The sequence below is a fragment of the Pelecanus crispus genome, chromosome 2, assembly GCF_030463565.1.
Source record: "Pelecanus crispus isolate bPelCri1 chromosome 2, bPelCri1.pri, whole genome shotgun sequence".
NCBI lineage: Eukaryota > Metazoa > Chordata > Aves > Pelecaniformes > Pelecanidae > Pelecanus > Pelecanus crispus.
In genome coordinates, this window is record NC_134644.1 from 150973157 (window position 1) to 150992018 (window position 18862).

Here is an 18862-nt window from a genome sequence, read left to right on the forward strand (position 1 = left end):
TGAAAAGGCTAACAGTTACTCTTTCTGCTTGCTGCATTGGAGGCTCACAGCTTTGTTTCAGGCAGAAGAATAGAGCAACTTTTATAATAAAATAGTTTGGCAATTTGGATATTTTTAAGGATGTTCTGAATGCTACCTTTCATTGATTTTTGTGGGGTTTTTTTTTAATAATACTTAATGAAATTTATCCTGTGCTGTGCCATGAAGATTTAAACATCACCTTTAACATAATCCTTTGATTTTATGCCCTCTATATGACCTGTAAAGACATGTTTTTATTATTTGTCTGTTGGTGATCATGGTAACATTCATTATGTTACTGAAAAAGTTACTTCAATAATTCAGAATTTTTATTAAATTTACCTGGGAACCTTTATCGCTTTGAATTGGAAGATTATTTCAGTTTTTAAAAATACTTTAAAAATATTCAACATTGCCCTCAGTAATAAAGGCAGGATGATCAACAGTCTCCTCCAGTATTACTTGTGTTGGTACTTTGTGTTGGATCCTTTCTTTTCTGGCATTTTTAACATTAATTGCTTCATCTCTGTAAAAGAGTGTGATGGGCTTTCCCTTGCCCAGCTAAGATTCTTTTTTAATCTATATCTGTAACACTCATAGTGACAGTCACCACTGTCTATAGAGTCTGAATTACTGTAGATTTCTAGTAGCATAAATGCTAGTTTAGGAAGTTACCAAATAATTAGAGGGCATGTCATATCAATTCCTCTTTGTAACCGGTATATATGAAGCTATTCTAGAAGGGGATAAAATTAATACTAGTAAAGGTGCAATTTTACATATCATACAGGGATGACTGAATCTGTAATTAATAGAGTAATTGTTTATTTCTACGTTTTGTGTTTATTTACAAGAAGATTATGGAAAGAAAAGCTATTTATTCTGCTGAGTCTACTAACATCTCAGATGAAAGTCAGAGAAGTAGCAGACAAAATTGCAGGCAAGGAAACCAGGTTGCACTATATGCATTCAATATGCTGATATGTAAATTCAGTCAGAATTTTAGGCAGTTTCCCAATATGCAGCAACAGGGCATTTCTCCTTGGCATTTACGCAGTGTGGGAATTTTTCAGTTAGTAGTACACTACTAGTAGTACTTGTACAAGTAGTACACTATCTTGAAGTCCTACAATATGTAATGTAGTTAATTGGAGATCTTCTTTCTAGAATCTCTTGAAACTACAGCACATTCACAAGACTTTCTGAAGCTGGCTCCCCTCTAGGTGTGAATAGAGTTATTTCCACATTTGAGATGTCGGTTAGTCTGTGCCTGTTTGTGTCTTGGTACAACCATTTCAGTATATGTGGAGATGCTCATCTTTCTCCCTCCTTTCTTACATGTAGGTTTCATAAGTTGAGGAAGCCTTTTTGGTTTTATATAACAGGTGTAAGTCTATCAAAATGGTACTGTGAAGCTCAAAATCAACTTATCTTTAATGAACTTGTGGAATTTCATTGAAATTTGAAGTTAAATTAATAGGATGTTATTAAGTTTACCTCTAAAATGTAATTTTCCTTGTTTGTGTAAATTGTGCACAGATTGAATTAAATGTTTCTTTTTTTTATGTGTGTACTGCCATTCACAAATATAAGCCCCTTTTGAAATTATTGCCTATGCAGACATCAGCTGCAAAAAGGACCAGGTTTGACTGTCCACTAGAAAACCTGCCCATTTTATGTTCATAGTATCTAAAACTTGTATTTCTTTCCCACTAAGTAACCAAGCACTACAAATTTCCTATTTTTCAAAGTTATTGGTTGGGTGGGTTTTGGAGGGTTTTTTTGGGGTTTTTTTGGTTGTTTTTTGTTTTGTTTCATTTTTTAAAGAAAACATTTGCTTTCAACTTGAGCCCTATGTATCAAGTTTCTGTTGGAGTGCACATACTGGGGAAAAAAAAAAAAGAAAAGAGAAAAAAGAAAAGTTTATGGTAGAGCTGCCTGTGTAACTTTACCTATCTTGTAGTGTCACAGCTTTGACAGTGTAACATACTGTGGCTATTTTTATTCTGGCTCATGGTTTGACAACTCATTTGTACACTGTTTATTGCAATCTTGAATCGCTGGTGCAGAGCATGAAGTCTTAAGCAATAAAAAGGAATACATGAATTAATTAGGATTTTCTATTTAGAAGATACATAGTTGTCTGTTCTTCCTCTACTTATATTTCTACTATAGAAAAGCATAACCTTATGTGATATTTCTACTGTAAAGCTTTCTTGCCTTCCTAAATTATTTTATTATTGCTCAACCTCTGTGTCTGTGGGTGTATTCTTTTAATTTAGCACCTAAGAATTTATGTGAAATCTTCTGTGTGTTTCCTGTTGCCTCTAAGAAGCTGTAATGTTTAAGAAAAAAGGAAACAGAAACCACAGCTGGATATTATTCAAATTACTTTTAAGAGAAGGCACATGAGGCATCTACTGCTGAAAAGATTTCAGTTTTATAAATTAAAGTATAAGACCAGTTGGTATCCATAGTCACAACACTACAAATGTTCAACTGCTGAAGAAGGAATGAAAATAGCTCCCTTGGTGCCTGTTGCTGTAGGGGAAGAATCCTGTTGCAATTCCCAGAGGAATACTGCTGTAAGAAGTTGCAAAATAGCGTTTTGGCAGACGATAGTGAGGTGTTTATAAATACAGAAGCTGAACTGTATTAAGAAACTTCTTGGCAGTTTTCAGAGCATTTGCTGGTTTTAGTTTAAAACCCATATTATAAAAGCAACAAACTGGAGATTGTGTTGAAAATCACTTAGAAGGAGATATATTGAGCCGTCGCTCATTTTAACTGTATCATTACTTCACAATCTTCCTATAATGTTGTGTCACAATAGAAGAAAAGGTATGGTAGCACTCTACCAACCTGGTCATAGAGAAAGGCAGGATGCAATCCTGGTATCAGTGTCTTTATGTATATTCCAAGGCATGATTAACTGCCTACAGATCATAGAAATCATGGTTTGTAAACTGAATATAGTCAAGCTTCGCTCTGCTGTTTTTGTAGTAGAAAAGTTGAGAGAGCTTATTAGGCATTCTGGTAGCTTAGTTAAGGGTAATACATTTGGATCGTGACTGAAACTATTCTCTATATTAAGAGAGATGATGGCATGTGGTGCTCTCTTCCCTGCTGGGACATGGGTGAAATCAAGTATTCCAGCAAAGATCTATTTTCCATGATTTCAGAGCCTTGGAGCAGACCTCAGGTATCTTTCGCTTTTTTAAACTGAATGAGATGTTGATAGTTCTAGCATCATTGTCCTGGCTGTTTTTCTGGGCTGAGAATGACCCACTATAGATGTCTTTGTTATGAAGTGAAGAGGAAGCCTCACCTTTAAAGACAAAGGTAAATCTGTGCTTCTTTTCTGATGTCCTCCTGCCATATGTGACTTTACAGGTGCTCCTGTAAAGTCCGGGAATGGTTCTATAGGGCTAATGCTTTCAAATCCAGCCTGTTGAAGATAACTTTGAGACTTCTGCTCTGAGCTTCTCCAGTGTTTTCTTGCTCCGTATGAGCTACTCACCTAGAACCCTGGAATTTTGCACCCTGATCAGCCTTGCACTAAATGATCTCACAGTAGGTCATACAGTTTTTCAGCCTTGTTTATCACTTATTGAAAACATCCTCATTGACAGCAGGGAGGATCACATGGTAGATTGCTTATCCAAGTCAACTGTGGTCCTCAACCTGCTGTTATGCAGGCTTTCAGCTGGAGCATTCAGGCTGTCTTTTAGATCTTGAAGATTAGTCATTTGTCCATCAGGATGCTTTAGTTTAAATTTCAGTCCACTATCTGGGTGGTGCGGAGTTGTTTGATTCTCACTGTTCTTGCAGTCCTGTTGTTCTGCAAGGAATAAAAAGTTCATTTAGTAAAACAGGCAGTTTGAGGTTTTCCCTTTCCAGGAAAACAGTCTTCCTGATTTCCGGCATTCCCTCAAAGAGGTTTGAGAATACCCATGTGCAGGTAGAAGTTTTTGGACAAAGCTTCCTCCATAAGCAACTGCAAGATTTTACTCAGCAATCACTCTGTGAAAACATTATTTCCCTTACTCACTTGCAAGAGGTCTTTGCCCATTGACTTGTTTTCTCAGTGGCTTACCTCTCCATGGCCCTTTGGCTTTCAGCTGAAGCTCTCTGTGCAGAAGTTTGTGTGTGGAATTTGGAGGGGTTTTTAATCAAACTGTGCAGCAGGATTGCCTACAGTGATTAGAACTCATTTTTTGCATATCTGGAGACTCTGGTATCTTTATCATTTAACATCTGTGTAAACAGTATGTAAAGTGCAGCTACTGGTGGTACTTACGCATTTGTATACATACTTACCAAAAACAACGCAATCATAAAAAAAATCTACAGATAATATTGCATTTAGAAAAGAGGTTCTGCCGTTGCAGTTTGTTTCAGGCTCTGATGTCCACATCCAGGTGGTTTGGACCTGGAGTTGTTCAAAACCCATTTGCTTTGGAGTTGACTATAGTAAGTAGGCAATCATTTAAAAATGAAGAAAATAAAATTGCTTAACCACTAAGCGAAATTCAAGATACAAGTGTATATGCATTTTTTGTGTCTGTGCTCTCTGCTCTGGGATTTGGAGAATGTATAATGCTTTTGGCATGGAGCATAGCATGAATCAGGGAGCATAAATACTGAATGAATGGTATTGTGAAACAGAAGTTTCCAGGTTTGAATGCTTAAAACTGACCCTTTTGACTGACCAGAGCTGCATGCGGTGTTCTCAATATCTGTGTACACAATGGATTTATGCAGTGGTATAGATGATATCTTCTGTTTTATTGCCTATTCCTTCCTTCCTACTGAACATTGAGCTAACACTTTTCTAGAATAAACAGAAATCTTGTTTTCCAAGTCAAAGCAGTCAGCTCGGTTATCATTTTACATGTGAAGGTAAGACACGAGGCAGCAATACCAGTAGGAAAAGTGTGTTTATCTGTGCTGAATCAGGTGGGATACTTAGGGAGTTCTTCAGTCAGCACTGTTCTTGGTTACTCTGGATAGCTCAGCAGAGTTGGTCACCACATTAATCTGGAATGTCTTGGGGAGCTCAGGTCCCTGTAGGGCTCTGCCTTCTTCCATAGTGAAAATTACCATGTTTTCCTAACACTGTTTCTTTTCTCCTAAATAATTTATCCAATCTCAAATTATTTATCTATTTAACTTCCTCTCTTATCTCTTACAGGCAGCACAGTTTCTTTAAAAGCCTTTGATGAAACACCTTGTGGAATATGTGTAGGGAATTCCAGCAGACTGTATAACTAAATCTGCTTTGTCCTTATGCTTGTTGATTCCTTAGAAGAACACTGTGTTTGAGCCATAGTATTTCTTATTTTATAATTAAATTTGTTCACTTCTTTGTTGCAGAATAGAATATGATGCAAAAATAGTACTAGACTCCTGAGATCAAATGAAAGAAGGGATTTGCTGCCCTACTCCTCTCACTTCTGATCTCAGTCCATTAAATACAGGAATTAGCAAAATTCTTGTTTACCAAAAATATCCATATAAACATTTTATTTCTAGTCTGCCTGAGAAGATGTCTGTTTTCAGTAGTTCATCAGAAATCCATTCCATGGAATTACTGCATTTTACAAATGAGACTAAGAGTCCTTGTAATCTGAAAAATAGCCACCACAGCCTTTAAAATAGGATCGAGGAAGTCTCAGCCAAGTAGAGCAAACAAAAAATTAGGAAAATTGCCTCATAGTTTCTTCAGAGTGCCAAACAGCTTTTTACTTTAATGGAATGTACAGTCTCCTCTTGATCCATAAGAGTGAGTAACTGCGAGTTGCCTGGTACCATATGGAAAATGAAAAGGAACAGCCTTGACGTTGCAACATGTATTTGAGTTCTTTGTCACAGAGCTAAACAAGCTAAAATTCTCAAACCTGTGTTAGCATTTTGAAAACCTGGTCAGGTATGACCAAGTTAATGTAGTTTATGGCATTAGTTAGAGATCTAAGTAACCTTTGTCATACATGTAATTGTGGTGGTATCAGATACAGGGGCAGAAGTGTTGGTAGCCTGAGAGCTAACTCTTTTATATGTCAAAGTATCGTAATGCTAGCACAGCGGTTCTTATCCATGAAGTTTCATAATAAACACAGTCTAAGGACTTAAAGTTGGATTGATGATGAGACTTATAACATCAAATGTTAGATAGCTTTCTAGGAGGACTGGGGGAAAAAAGACAAACGGACCAGACTTTGGTAGATACCTTTGTAAACTGAAGTAGTTCGTTGTAAGACTACTAGGTTTCTGAATAACCACTTGCATAGCTCTGTCTCCAGTACCAGCCTGTGCTTGGGGTCAGTTTGGGCCACCCAGCATTTTCTGAGTGGAGATGTAACTCTTTGGGCAACTTGAATGTTGTATTTCTCCCCATTTTTTTGATAAATAAACCAAGTGTTCTAAACACTTCCTGTTTTCCTAAATGTTCCTATCGTTTTATTCACTCACTGACAACATGGTTTTGAAGTCATTATAATATATCTTTGCTTTCTATCTGTATAGTCCTTTCTGTCAGTTGAATTTAGAGCTCCTCTTTTTCCTTATATTTACAGAATATTAAGTGTGATGGTTAAATACATAAACAGGACCTAAAAGTGAAAATTACAAAATGATACATGAATGAGACATTCTTGCATTAAAAACCCAGCAATTAAGGAAGAAGTGCTATGCAGCTCAGCATAGGAATATTGCTGCTGTTTTCATAGAGACGATTCAGTAATCATCCAGATAAAGCTGACATTTCCATGTACTACAGCTGCCTACACATTTCCTATTTTTCTTGATTATTATTGCCTATTAAACCATTTCCCTGAACCCACACCACCATACTCTCTAAAGAAAATGAATGTTTTGCTCAAATGAATTTTGTAGAACAAAGCAGCCTTTCAAGATACTTTTTTTCCCCAACACATATAACAAACAAGTTAAATATGAATATTGTAGCATTTTTGTGAAAACGTGCATCTCAGTGTGTCATAACATTTTTCCTCAGGAAGAAAGACAAAATACTAAATGGACTCAATTCCACTCTTAACGTCAAAAGGCAGAGATTATATGAAATATGAGGGTTGTTCTCCACACCTTGATTTGCTATACCTTGCTTCAGATTGATTTGCGGAAATGTGGCTCCTTGTACTTTAGAAAAATGATGCCTGACATACAGCCCTTTGCGTTAAACAATGTATTCAGCAGTTTTGTGGTTTGCCTCATTATGTTATGTCTTTGACTATAATTCTATGTTACAATTCCATAATTCAGCATTTGTGAGTATTTGGGTAATGTGTATTGATGGAGATAGGATGTTTCTTTTCATTAACCATAACGATGGCTTATCATAATGTTCAATTGGAATTAGGCCCATGTGATTTAGAGATATGATTAACACAAGTCACACCCCTATATATATTTTTGCTACTAGTTACAGCAGGTACTTAGCTGTGGCACATAACTTCAACATCTGAATTCTGTTCCTGGGTCCTGCTGTCCTGCTGTGTGATTTAATAACTTCTCTGCCTCACTTTCTCTATTTTTGAAATAAAAATAATGATGCTGACCTCTTTTGTTTCAGCACTTAATGGTTTTCTGCTATAAACCTCAGTAGCAGAGTTACAAGGTAATGGTAGCAGTAGAAGTACATTCTTACTGAATGTTTCCAAAGATCAAAAGCTTTTTTTTGTTTGTTTGTTTGTTTTGTTTGTTTGTTTTTTAAAAAAAAAAGGAATAGTGTTAAAATATTGTGGTATGTGTATGCTTGAGCAAAGAATAACTGTTGTATGAAGGAACTGTATTTGATAATACAGACCAAAGTGCCTTAGTTCATGGGAAAATGTTACCCCACTACTTCTGTTTTAATGAAGTATTCTAATATTGGTCTAAGCAACTAAACTAATTGATCATAGAGTTATTTTAAGCACTTGGTGAATGTAAAACCCTATGAAAGTACAGTAGACTTGGACATTTTTCTCTGAGATAAAATTGGGATGTTTACATAAAAGCCCATCTGTAATCATTCAAGTCAACCTTGAATAGGGAGACATTGCAGACATGCATTTCAGTAGTTAGACAAAATTTATTAACTTATTATAGCTGGAATAGTGTAAAAATAATTTTTCACAATCACATAAACTTTGTAGCTTGAAATATCTGTTTCCCTTGTCTGATTTGGCAATTCAGGATGAAATGCAGGACTCTGCCTCTTAGATAAGCTGATTATTTTGCAAGACAATCATCTTGGCTTGTTGTTGGTATTCCAAATTGAACAAAAAGGTTGCATGTTTAATTTTTATGCTGTGTGACTGCAATCTCTAACTCCTACTTCAGCTCTCATTCTTCAGCTTGGGATGTGACTGAAAATGGCTGTGATGCCATCGGATAGCTAATTGGTAAAGCCTGTTTGGAATGTGGGTAAGCGAGCCATTTTGGCAGTAAGCAGAGTAGTAAAGAACGCTCCTTTTCCCTTAGTTGACTCCCAGGCTAAAATTAAACAGTTAGATATTTCCACATTTAGTGATTTACAATGCATCTGTTCTGAGTCAACTAGCAGAAAGAACTAATTACCTATATACTTTTATAAAAAAAGAACTCTTCATTTGGGTGTGATAGCAGATCTGCATTTTTACGGTATGCCTTAGTGGAAATGCCCTTCAAAGCAGCAAAATAGTAAGTAAAAAGATTACTTCTTTCTGTTATCCTTTAATATAATTGGATACTAAATTATTGATGCTAACTCAACCTGTATCAGCACTTGCATGTGTCCTGAGACAGGAGTCATGAGCTCAATGCTAAAACAATTCATGGTGCAGTTTATATAGCAAGATGGTGTAATGTTTCTTTAGTTACTTAGTTACTAAAAATAAACAAAACTTGTCTGAATTAGTTTTTATTGTAGATCATTCCCTTTGTTCATATTTGTGATCTCTCCCCAGTAGAAAGTGTACATTAACTATAACTTCAGGTTCCTGTAGAGGTTTTTCAGTTCATTTTATAAGGAATATCTAAAATGATTTACTGAAAGTTTTTACTGGAAATAGCAATACAGATGTGTTTGGATACTGCATACACCCAGAGCAGAATTTAGAAAGAATTCTGCCAGGGTGATCCTTTATTGTTGCAGAGATAAAATACACTTTTCTGCACATAAATAGCAAGGCTGCTTCTCGATGTCTAGTGCATCACAGTATGTTGTTGTTGTGTTAAATGTTGAGTTTCAGTAAGTAAGTTTGACTGAACTATTATTGTCTACTCTTCCTAGTAAATTTTTTTCACCAAAATGTTGGATGTTAGTAACGCAGTTTACTCTTTCCCAGGGTTCTTAATCTCCCAAAATACAGCCATTTTTACCAAGTGTTGCCTTCTTCCTTCCCAAAGTGCTCATTCAGTTCTGCGTTCCTCTTTCACCATCCTGCTGCCTTCATCCTTTTCTTCTCTCCCTGTGATATTTGAAGCCCTTTCCCGTTCTTTTATTACCACTGAGCATCCCTCAGCACCACCACTCTGCTGCTTGACTCTGCCCGGTTTCACCCATCCTGCCTTTGCCTCTGGCCTCTTTTCTCTGCAGCTGCATCTCCCAGATGTCCTCCTCCACCTCACCAGAAGTGTACCATATTCCCTTTTTGTCCCACTTAGGCTTGAATTTCCCTTTTGAAGGAGAGGGTAGGACTAGAGCCCCAGGCTACCGAACCCTCTCCTCCCTGCTCCTCCAGCAGCCTTTGCTCAGCACTCAAGATGGGAGGAGGTGCTGGCAGAGCCAAAGCCAGCGCAGGAGGCCCCAGGTTATCCTCTGCGGGCCCCCCGGTCCCTTGGGAAGATGAGTGCTGTTGCTGCAGCTGTCATCGTCCAAGGAAGCTTGTCAAGAAGCTCATCCGCAGGATGAGAGTGCCAAGCGCAGCTGTGCTCTGCTGCCTCCTGTTCGGCCCCCTTCACCGCCCGCCTGCAGTTTCCCCTTGGTTCGTTCCTTCAGGAGAGAGCCAAAAGTTGGGGAGGAAAGAAATTATTTGCCCGAACTGCACCTGGCAAGTGACACCATGACTTTGAGGAAATTCTCAAACGTTCAAAGATTACGTGGTGTTGGGTTTGATTCTTATTTTTCAAACCATTTGCTAGATAGATGTATTAGATAACTCTGGCAAGAACTGGGATCTGGAAAGGAAACCTAGTATGGTATGGGACTAAGGTCTGTTTTTTCTGAAATGTAAATTTAATTAAAAGGAGAAAAGGGGAGGGGAGAAAAGAAAGTTCACCGCAATCTTAATGAAATCCAGGAAACTTGAGCATTGCATTTTGACAGAGACAAAATAGCAATTAATTTTTTTTCTTAGACGTGTAAGGAGTCTGCTGCCAACTTACAGCTTGGTCCTCTCATCAGTGAGATCTTCCTTGAAAACTGGGGGGGATTCTTATTTCTTGGCATGAAAATACAAGTTTAAGAGGGGTTTTTTGGGGGTAGGAGGCAAATCTGAGAAACTTTGCTTTCAATACATAGTTGGTTATTTTGAAGAAAGCTGTTAAACAGAAAACAACTTTACATAGGTGATAAAACTCCTCTGTGAATACAGTGGCTGAGTAGCAAATACGGCTGTAAATTTCAGTAATTCAGTGTGACAGAAGTGGCTTGGTAGGTGGCTAGAGTTACCTGACAGTCAGATTGAAAGGCAAATAATGTAATTGCTTATCTGAGTACTTGTACTGGTTTTTTTCTTTTTTTTTTTTGTTTTTGTTTTTTAGTCGCCCCACCCGCCCCAGCACAAGCTATCAATGACAAAAGACAATTGGAAAAATAAACTGTTTTCCTCTCTGTTCTACCTTACTTCAGAGTTTTGTGGGATTGTGCTAGTGTGGTTTCATTGAAGTGAAAAGGTAGTTTCAGTTCAAAGCATGACTTAATCGTATTGAACTTCTTAGTTTTAGCTAATTTTTTTCAGTAAACAAGAAACTAAATTGAGTAACTAGCATCGTGTGCTACAGTAACGCTTTTTTTTCTTTTTTCTTTTCAGGAGTCTGTTATAAATGTGGGATTTTTTTGTTGACTTTGCCTGTAGGCTGACTTTATTCCTCACTCTTTGGGAGGTCTCTGACTCCCACTTGTCATATCACATATACATTAAACCTTTCATTAAGTATTGCTGACAACAGGCGGTATCTCTTAAAGATGCAGGATTCTCTTATTTTGGCATGCAAGTGTCTTATAAAAGCTAATGATTGTAGCATGTACTTTATCAATCTTCTGTTACCTTCTGCTTCCTTTTCCTAGTCTCCTCCAGATCCTGCCGCGAGGCATATTCACTGCTCTTCTTACTTGCACGTTACCCCTTTACTCTGTGCTTGACATTGGCTTTGCCTTAAATTGCAGATTTATTTCTAAGGTTTATTACTGACATTTAAAACCATCAGATCACATAGACTAGTCTGTGTATAGGAGTTCCTCACAGTGTGTGTTCCAACTCCAAGCTTGTGCTAGGCAGATGATTTATCTTTGTGTATTTCTTGACTGCCATTTTCCCATTGTACTCATTAGGCTTTGCTTACGTTGCCCCAGGTTGGTGGGTCTTCTGCCATTTGGAATTCAGCTGGCTTTAAATTTTGTTATATACAATGAACTTGTAACTTGTCTTCTTCCCCCCCTCTTTACAATTTTGGTGATGTATTATTATGTGTTTTGAGGCATATGTTTTTGCTGGTTTTTGGAAGGTACGTTGAATTGTGTGACGAGCTTTCTGAATTTATTTGAATTTATTATTAAATTCGGATTGCTGCATACTTATATTGTATACTACAAAGTAAATGTAGTAGGTATCGCTTTAGGATCTGTGATTCTTTGAATTATAGAACTACTGTGATTCTCTGGAACTTGGTGCTGGGACCTTCCAGTAACCAGGAATTCTGTTTTGAATTTATTTTGTTATTTAATTATTTCATTCATTTATTTGTTGTAAAATTGCAAAACTTATGTTAAAAGATAACTGCCTATTACTGTTTGTCACACTTTTTCAATATAATCGATACCTTTGTATTAAATGAATCCATTTGTTTCTGAATTTTACAGCTCTGTAATTAAAGTTCTGCTGCAATAGGTAGTTTTTCTGTGCTATTAAAACAAAAGCCTCAATAATACATCATCAGATTTTTAATGCCGGTTTAATGGAAATAGTGCTTCATAAATGGGGTTTTAGTGTGCTTGGCTTGAAGTATATGCTAAGATTTCTGGATACTGAGAATAGTTTTTCTCATATTTGGAGTCTTAATGTTTCCCATGAAAGTTTTTCTTCACATGCATAAGAAAACCAGACGTTTACTTTTAAGAAATTAAGATATAGTAGCCCTATCTTGTAATCCTAGGGCTTCAAAACTGAGATTTAAAGAAAATAAGATATATTGTGAGCTTTTAGGATTTTATCCTAAGTTTTACAGAACCAAGACTGCCAAAGTTAGCAGAGTTCAAAAATTTGCCTTATTTTACCTAACTAGTCCACTAAAGAATATTCATGATGACATTTACATGACAAAGTCTTATTCTGAGCAGCCTTGGGCAGAACACTAACTTAAAGTAGACCTGTCATTATTAAAAGAACCCACTGTCGTAGATGAGGTTTTCTTTATTGAGGTTGGGGGGAGTCATGCATTATATTCTTCTCTTTCTGTCAAGGGTCTCATTTGATTCATTTCTTACATAATGTTATTGTTGGCTGAGAATCTAAGGAAAGGTGTTGTGTGTATTCAGTTACACACACAACTTTGTGAAAACAAGCATTTTTCTTGGCAGAAAAACATAATAAGCAAAATCAAAATGCAATTCTCTGCATTTTTTGTGTGTGTGTCCATAACACTGGCAGTGCTGGCAAGTTTCTCACTTTCAAGAAGTTATTCAAGTTTGTTTTAATTATTGATCTTGATTGGAATTTAAAATAAATATATATGTAGATCCAATCCAAAGAAAAGTCTGCATCAAAGATGATTTGTGTGCAAGAAAAATGAATACCTATATGGAGATTCTGCAGTAGGTAGTTCACATTTTGTTTTCTTTTCTATGGTGTATAGGTGCAGTACTCTTGTCCAGTGTACAAGGATTAGCAATTAATATTGATCCAGTCCTGTATACTTGGCTTACCTACCAACCTCAGAAACGAGCTAGTAGACACAGTCAGCAGGTACGTATTTTTGGAGGGAAAGGAGTTGGGAGGGGGGGAAACTTTCTTTTCCATATATGCCATTCTTGTGCATTCTTGTTCCACATATTTGTTTTCTGTCACCCTGTTCTTTGTAGTTTGCTGCAAATACTGTTGATCTTGGTTTGAGTTATTTAAAATGTTAAGTTTTGCAGATTAAAATTTTAATTTCACAGCGTTTTCATTTATAATGTTTAATTAAAAACATAGAATGTTTTTTGATGGTCACTGTTTAGGATTGGTATTTTGCAACTAGTTTTAACTACTGAGATCTCATAAACCTCCCAAGTGTGAACAGTAAATCATGTTTTAACCATTTGGGATGGTCTATAAAATAATTGCATAACTTTTTATAACATCACTACTCTTATTAAAACCCATTGTAATAGGAGATGAACCATACGGTTCATAACTTGACATAGGTGAACGCTGTAACAGATTCTGTATAAAATGTCAAAACACGTTATTTGCATACGAAGTGCTCTGAAAAGGTACAAGAAGTTAAGGCTGTGGGTCTGTGTGGCACAGTGTTTTCTTTGACGTATTCTTGACCTTAATTTTCATGCCCCAGACTCCTGACCTGGAAAGAACACAGGTTTTGCTTGATTTTAAACTTACTTTTAAGTGTTGTTTGGCAGACCAGTAGAACGTTCTGAAGCTTAAATTTGTCATAATTGATCAAACTAGTAGTCTGTGTAGCCTAATGTTCTGTCTCAGTTATAAGTGGTCAATTAAGTGACAAATATAAGAATCGTTCAATATTTGTCTCATGATTATAGAACACTATGCGCATCAGGGAAGTTTCATACTGGGCCCTTGAAGTGGGAGGATTAACACGATCTGTAAACGTTTCTGTTTCTTGTGTGTAAATGACCTTACTAGGTAGTAATTCTCAAACATTAATTTGAGTCCCATTAAGCTTATTCTGCCCCAGCACCATCTGAAAATGTGTGACTTGCTGCTTTATCATTTTAATAACTTTACCCTGTTTTTAAATGTGTTGCGTTTATTCTTCATTCCTGCATCGTAACTGGAGCAGCACAACATTTCCTGGTATACTGCTTTTTTAAAACAGACCGTTTATTTGCTTTTGCAATACTGTTATGTATCCTTCCAAAATGTAATTGAGCCTGGGTATTTTAAATGTCCATATAAAAGCCTTTCCTTAGCATTAATGTATATAATCAGTTGTTACTCATTGCTTTCTCTTTTGATTGCCCTTGTATACTGAGTGACTAGAAGGGTTTAGTGACTACATTAGGAAACTTATTTGTCCATAGTTTTGAATCACCAGCGGCAAAATTTTTAACCAAATTTTGATTAAGTAGTTATTTTGTAGTTTGTGTCATTACCTTATACAGCCTTCTGAATTTTTTGTGATCTATTTCTGATTAAAATTAGTGTCACATTTCTAATGTTATTAGCATTTAGAGTTGCTTAGTCATTTGAAATAGTTTTAAATGTGAATTTATAAACCTAACTGTTGACATCATACTAGTGACTGCACACAATAGTAAGAACTACAGTGTCTGTAGTGGTTGTGAAGGAACTTTATTTGAAAAGAAAACTATACTTGTATTAAACTATCGTTAACCAAAGACTTTTTTTCTTTATGTAATACTGTAATTATCCTAGGATAAGGATTCTAGTCAAAGTTATGGCCTTGTATATTACTTATTGGAAAGGGTTTAGCTTGTTACCATAGCCTAATTTGTATAACAAAACAAAAATGCTCTGTACAACCTTCATAATTTTTGAACATTTAATGGAACAACTGTAAGACATGATGCTTTCAAGCAAGTGTTATGGTCAAAATATTATTGATTTGATAAAGCTCTTTTCTTCCTCTGTTCTAACTGTCAGTCTTATACAATTGCAACAGAAGAAAATATGTCACCTTAGAAGTTCCTTGTGTGATTCAGAGATCTTAACATTCAAGATATTTTAAATTTTAGTGTCTAGTTAATACAATTTCTTGCTCTGTACTTTTGAGTAAGTTAAAATTTTGAGTTTTATCTGAAAACAGAGTCAGAAAATCTTTCAGTACGTTTGGTTCTGTGTACACATTCTATCAAGTAATAACATTGAGTTTAGTCAGTTAAATTACTAATTTAAATTTATTTGGGACCACAACTATAGCCATGTAAACTTCTAATTGCATACAGGATAGGGCTGGGATTGTCTGGCTTCCCGCAGAGACAGGTATGCCTTTACATACAGAACTTCTTCAGATTTGTTTGCCTTTTAACTATTACTCTGGGATTCTTGGGTTTATAATGCCAATTTGGTAGTACATGTATTTTATATCTCTACTGAAATATTCACTATGTGTAATGTAAGTGCGTTGGCATGGTTTTGTCTGCAAGCGTGAAAAGTTAGAGATATCAGAACGTACTTAACTTCGTAAGCTGAAATGGGATACCACAGAAGTAAGCATAAAAGTAAACGCTTTTTTACAAAACACATGCATTTTCAATGATTTTTGCATAAAGCCGTATTGTGTCTTCTTTAAGATTAATGTGATGAAGCCACCAAGAAATGTAATTCTCTTTGGCCTTACTGAGACCTTATCCAGCTGGAACAGAACAATGAATGACTGCTGGGGGGGGTGCCTGCAGCCCAGTGAGGACTACCCCCTGGCAGTTATTAGTTAGACTATTGCTAAACCTACCTCTCTTTGCACCTTGCTTTACCCAGCAGCTAGTAATTGTAGAACTAGCGTGATAGCTGAGGCCATTATGTTACTTGGTTTGTACAGATGTTACTACTTTATACTTTCTCCCCTCCTTTACCCAGTGTGTCTATTTTGTGCAATTATGTTATAAACTCTTTAACCGTGTTCATGTAGTATCTAGTACACTACATCACATGTTCTGATATGTTCTTAGATGGTGTCTGAAAAATGTCATGAATGATAAATGAGGATTTTAAAAGTCTGACTAAACACCAAAAGGAGAGAGAAGCTATTTAAATGGAAAGTTAAGTTTGGCACACTAATCAGTGAATATAAACAGGTTCTTCATATATTTATGCTAGAAGTAAAAGATTTTAAAATCTTCAGTATTAAGACTACAATACAGTTTTTTGCTGCTTCTATTATTATTAGAAGGAAATTTTCTAACTTGTTCCTATATGGAATTTTATGTCTCTTAGGAACAATATGTATGACAACTGTTTGCAGGAGAAGGGGCTCACTTGATGTACAGCCCTTCTACATAAGTTATGGTTCTATACAGTGTGCAAGTTACATACATCATTCTTTTTCATGTTTATTTTAAACTAACTTGGAAAAAAAAAAGGGAAAATTTGGAAATAGAACTATTCTTTAAGGCTTCTGCATAATTTTTTAAATACAGTGGAATATTTGGTGCCCGATGCTTTGACTGAATGTCACTGTAGCATATTACCTTTTTGTTACGAAGTGACAGTGCATGCCAAAATGTGGCTGCTGTTACATATTTGAATAATGATCTGTGTGGTTGCTGTTGTGACTATATGGTCAGTGCTCTACAGTAAGTGGATGTAAATATAACTTGTTTTTCTCTATCCATTCTGAACTTCAACATGCATCTATAAGTTTTCCATTGTCCCCTTTGAAGCACAGAAACAATGAGAACATTGAAGTCTAAAATTCCATGAGGTGGTCTCTCAGTGCTTGAACAAATCTGCATATTCCTTCTGAATTTCTCTCACGGCTACTATAAATATGTGGTGTAGTTCTTATGTTTCTTTGCTGAAGTGAAAGCACTATGTAAAATAAGCCTCTTCAGTATCTTTAGTCTTTTCCATTATTGCCACTTACGTAATTGGTGATATTGGACATAGGTCAGTATAATGCCATTCTGAGGGGCATAACTGGATTTTAATCATGAGTAGTAATGCTTCTTATAAAATTTGGCTTGGCAGAAATGAAATAACAAGTCTATATACACAAAACCAAACAAGCATGGAGATTTTGTTGCATGCTTTTGATGTCCTTATTTTAATATGTTTGTTGCAAGTTTATGATTTGTAAATTTTCCCAGTAATAGTAGAGGAAACTACTGAAACAATTTGTAGTAAGAAGTTCTGCTGTCTGTTTGTATATGCAGCACGTTTTCTTTAAAAGGTGATATGGCAAAGCCAATGCTGCTTATGTTTATATTGGTCAGGAATAGAATTAACATTTCTCTTTGAACTGAACAAGAGGCAAACTCTGTAGTTTTCTTATCTGTAAAGTCTGCAAAATCCTATTAGTTACAGCAAGTTGTATGAGGTCTTGCTCAATAAAGAGCCTGTTCCAGTCACCCTCACAGTAAAAACATATTTCTTTACAAGGGGGAACCTCCTCTGTTTCAGCCTGTGCCCATTGCCTTCTCATCGTGTCACTGGGCACCACTGAGAAGAGCCTGGTTCCATCTTCTTTGCACCCTCCCTTCAGGTATTTCTATGCATTGATGAGGTCCCCCATGAGCCTTCTCTTCTCCAGGCTGAACAGTCCCATCTTTCTCAGCCTTCCCTCATATGGGAGATGCTTTAGTCCCTTAATCATCCTTGTGGCCCCTTGTTGGACTCTCTCCAGGGTGACTCTGTTGTACTGGGGAGTCCAGAACTAGACTGTGCGCTGAGTAGAGGGGAAGGATCACCTCCCTTGACTTGCTGGCAATACTTTGTCTAGTGCAGCCCAGGATACCATTCACCACCTTTGCCTCAAGGGCGCTTTGCTGGCTCTTGTTCAAGCTGGTGTCCACCAGGACCTTTTCTGCAAAGCTGCTTTCCAGCTGGGCAGCCCCCAGCATATACTGGCACGTGAGGTTGTTTCTCCCCGGGTGCAGGACTTTGCAGTTTTCATTGTTGAATTTCATGAGGTTCCTGTCAGCCCATTTCTCCAGCCTGTCACGGTCCCTCCAGATGGCAGCACAACCTTTTGGCATATCAGCCACTCCTCCTACTAATGAAGATATTGAACAGGATTGGACCCATTATTGACCCCTGGGGTACATTGCTACTTACTGGAGTCCAAATAGATTTCGTACCACTGATCACCACCCTCTGGGCCCAGCCATTCAGCCAGTTTTCAGTCCACTGTCTACTCATCCAGCCCATACTTCATGAGCTTCTTTGTGAAGATCTTATGGGAGACAGTGTCAAAGGCCTTACTGAAGTCAAGGTAGACAGTAGCCACTACTCTCCCTTCATCTACCAAGCCAGTCATTTCGTCATAAAATGTTATCAAAGTGGTCAAGAAGGATTTCCACTTGGTGAAACTATGCTGATTACAGCCAGTCACCTTCTTGTCCTTCATATGCCTGGAAGTGGTTTGTAGGATTAGTTGTTCCATCACCTTCCCCAGGGTAGAGGTGAGGCTGACTGGCATGTAGTTCCCTGGGTCTTCCTTCTTGCCTTTCTTGAAGATAGGAGTGACATTTGCTTTCTTCCAGTCCTCAGGCACCTCTCCCAGTTTTCAGGATCGTTCAAAGAACATTGAAAGTGACCTTGTGATGACATCTGCCAGCTCTCTCAGCACTCGTGAGCGCATCCCATGAGGGCCCATGGACTTACATAGTTTGCTTAAGTATTCCCTGACCTGATCCTCTTCTGCTGAGGGTATGTCTTCCTTACTCCATCCTTTCCCACTGGTCTCTGGGAGCTGGGATTCAAGGCTGGCCTTGCTAGTA

The 18862-nt window shown here is 37.1% G+C and overlaps 1 protein-coding gene across 5 annotated transcripts in view; it reads left to right on the forward strand.

Annotated features, from left to right (window-relative positions):
* The window catches only part of VPS13B (vacuolar protein sorting 13 homolog B), a 482687-nt gene that overhangs the window by 199912 nt on the left and 263913 nt on the right, over positions 1-18862 (forward strand). For all 5 annotated transcript variants that reach the window (XM_075705900.1, XM_075705902.1, XM_075705904.1 and 2 more), the window contains one exon: positions 13078-13187. In XM_075705900.1, the coding sequence (XP_075562015.1) occupies positions 13078-13187 (110 nt within the window). The remainder of the gene's footprint in view (positions 1-13077; positions 13188-18862) is intronic.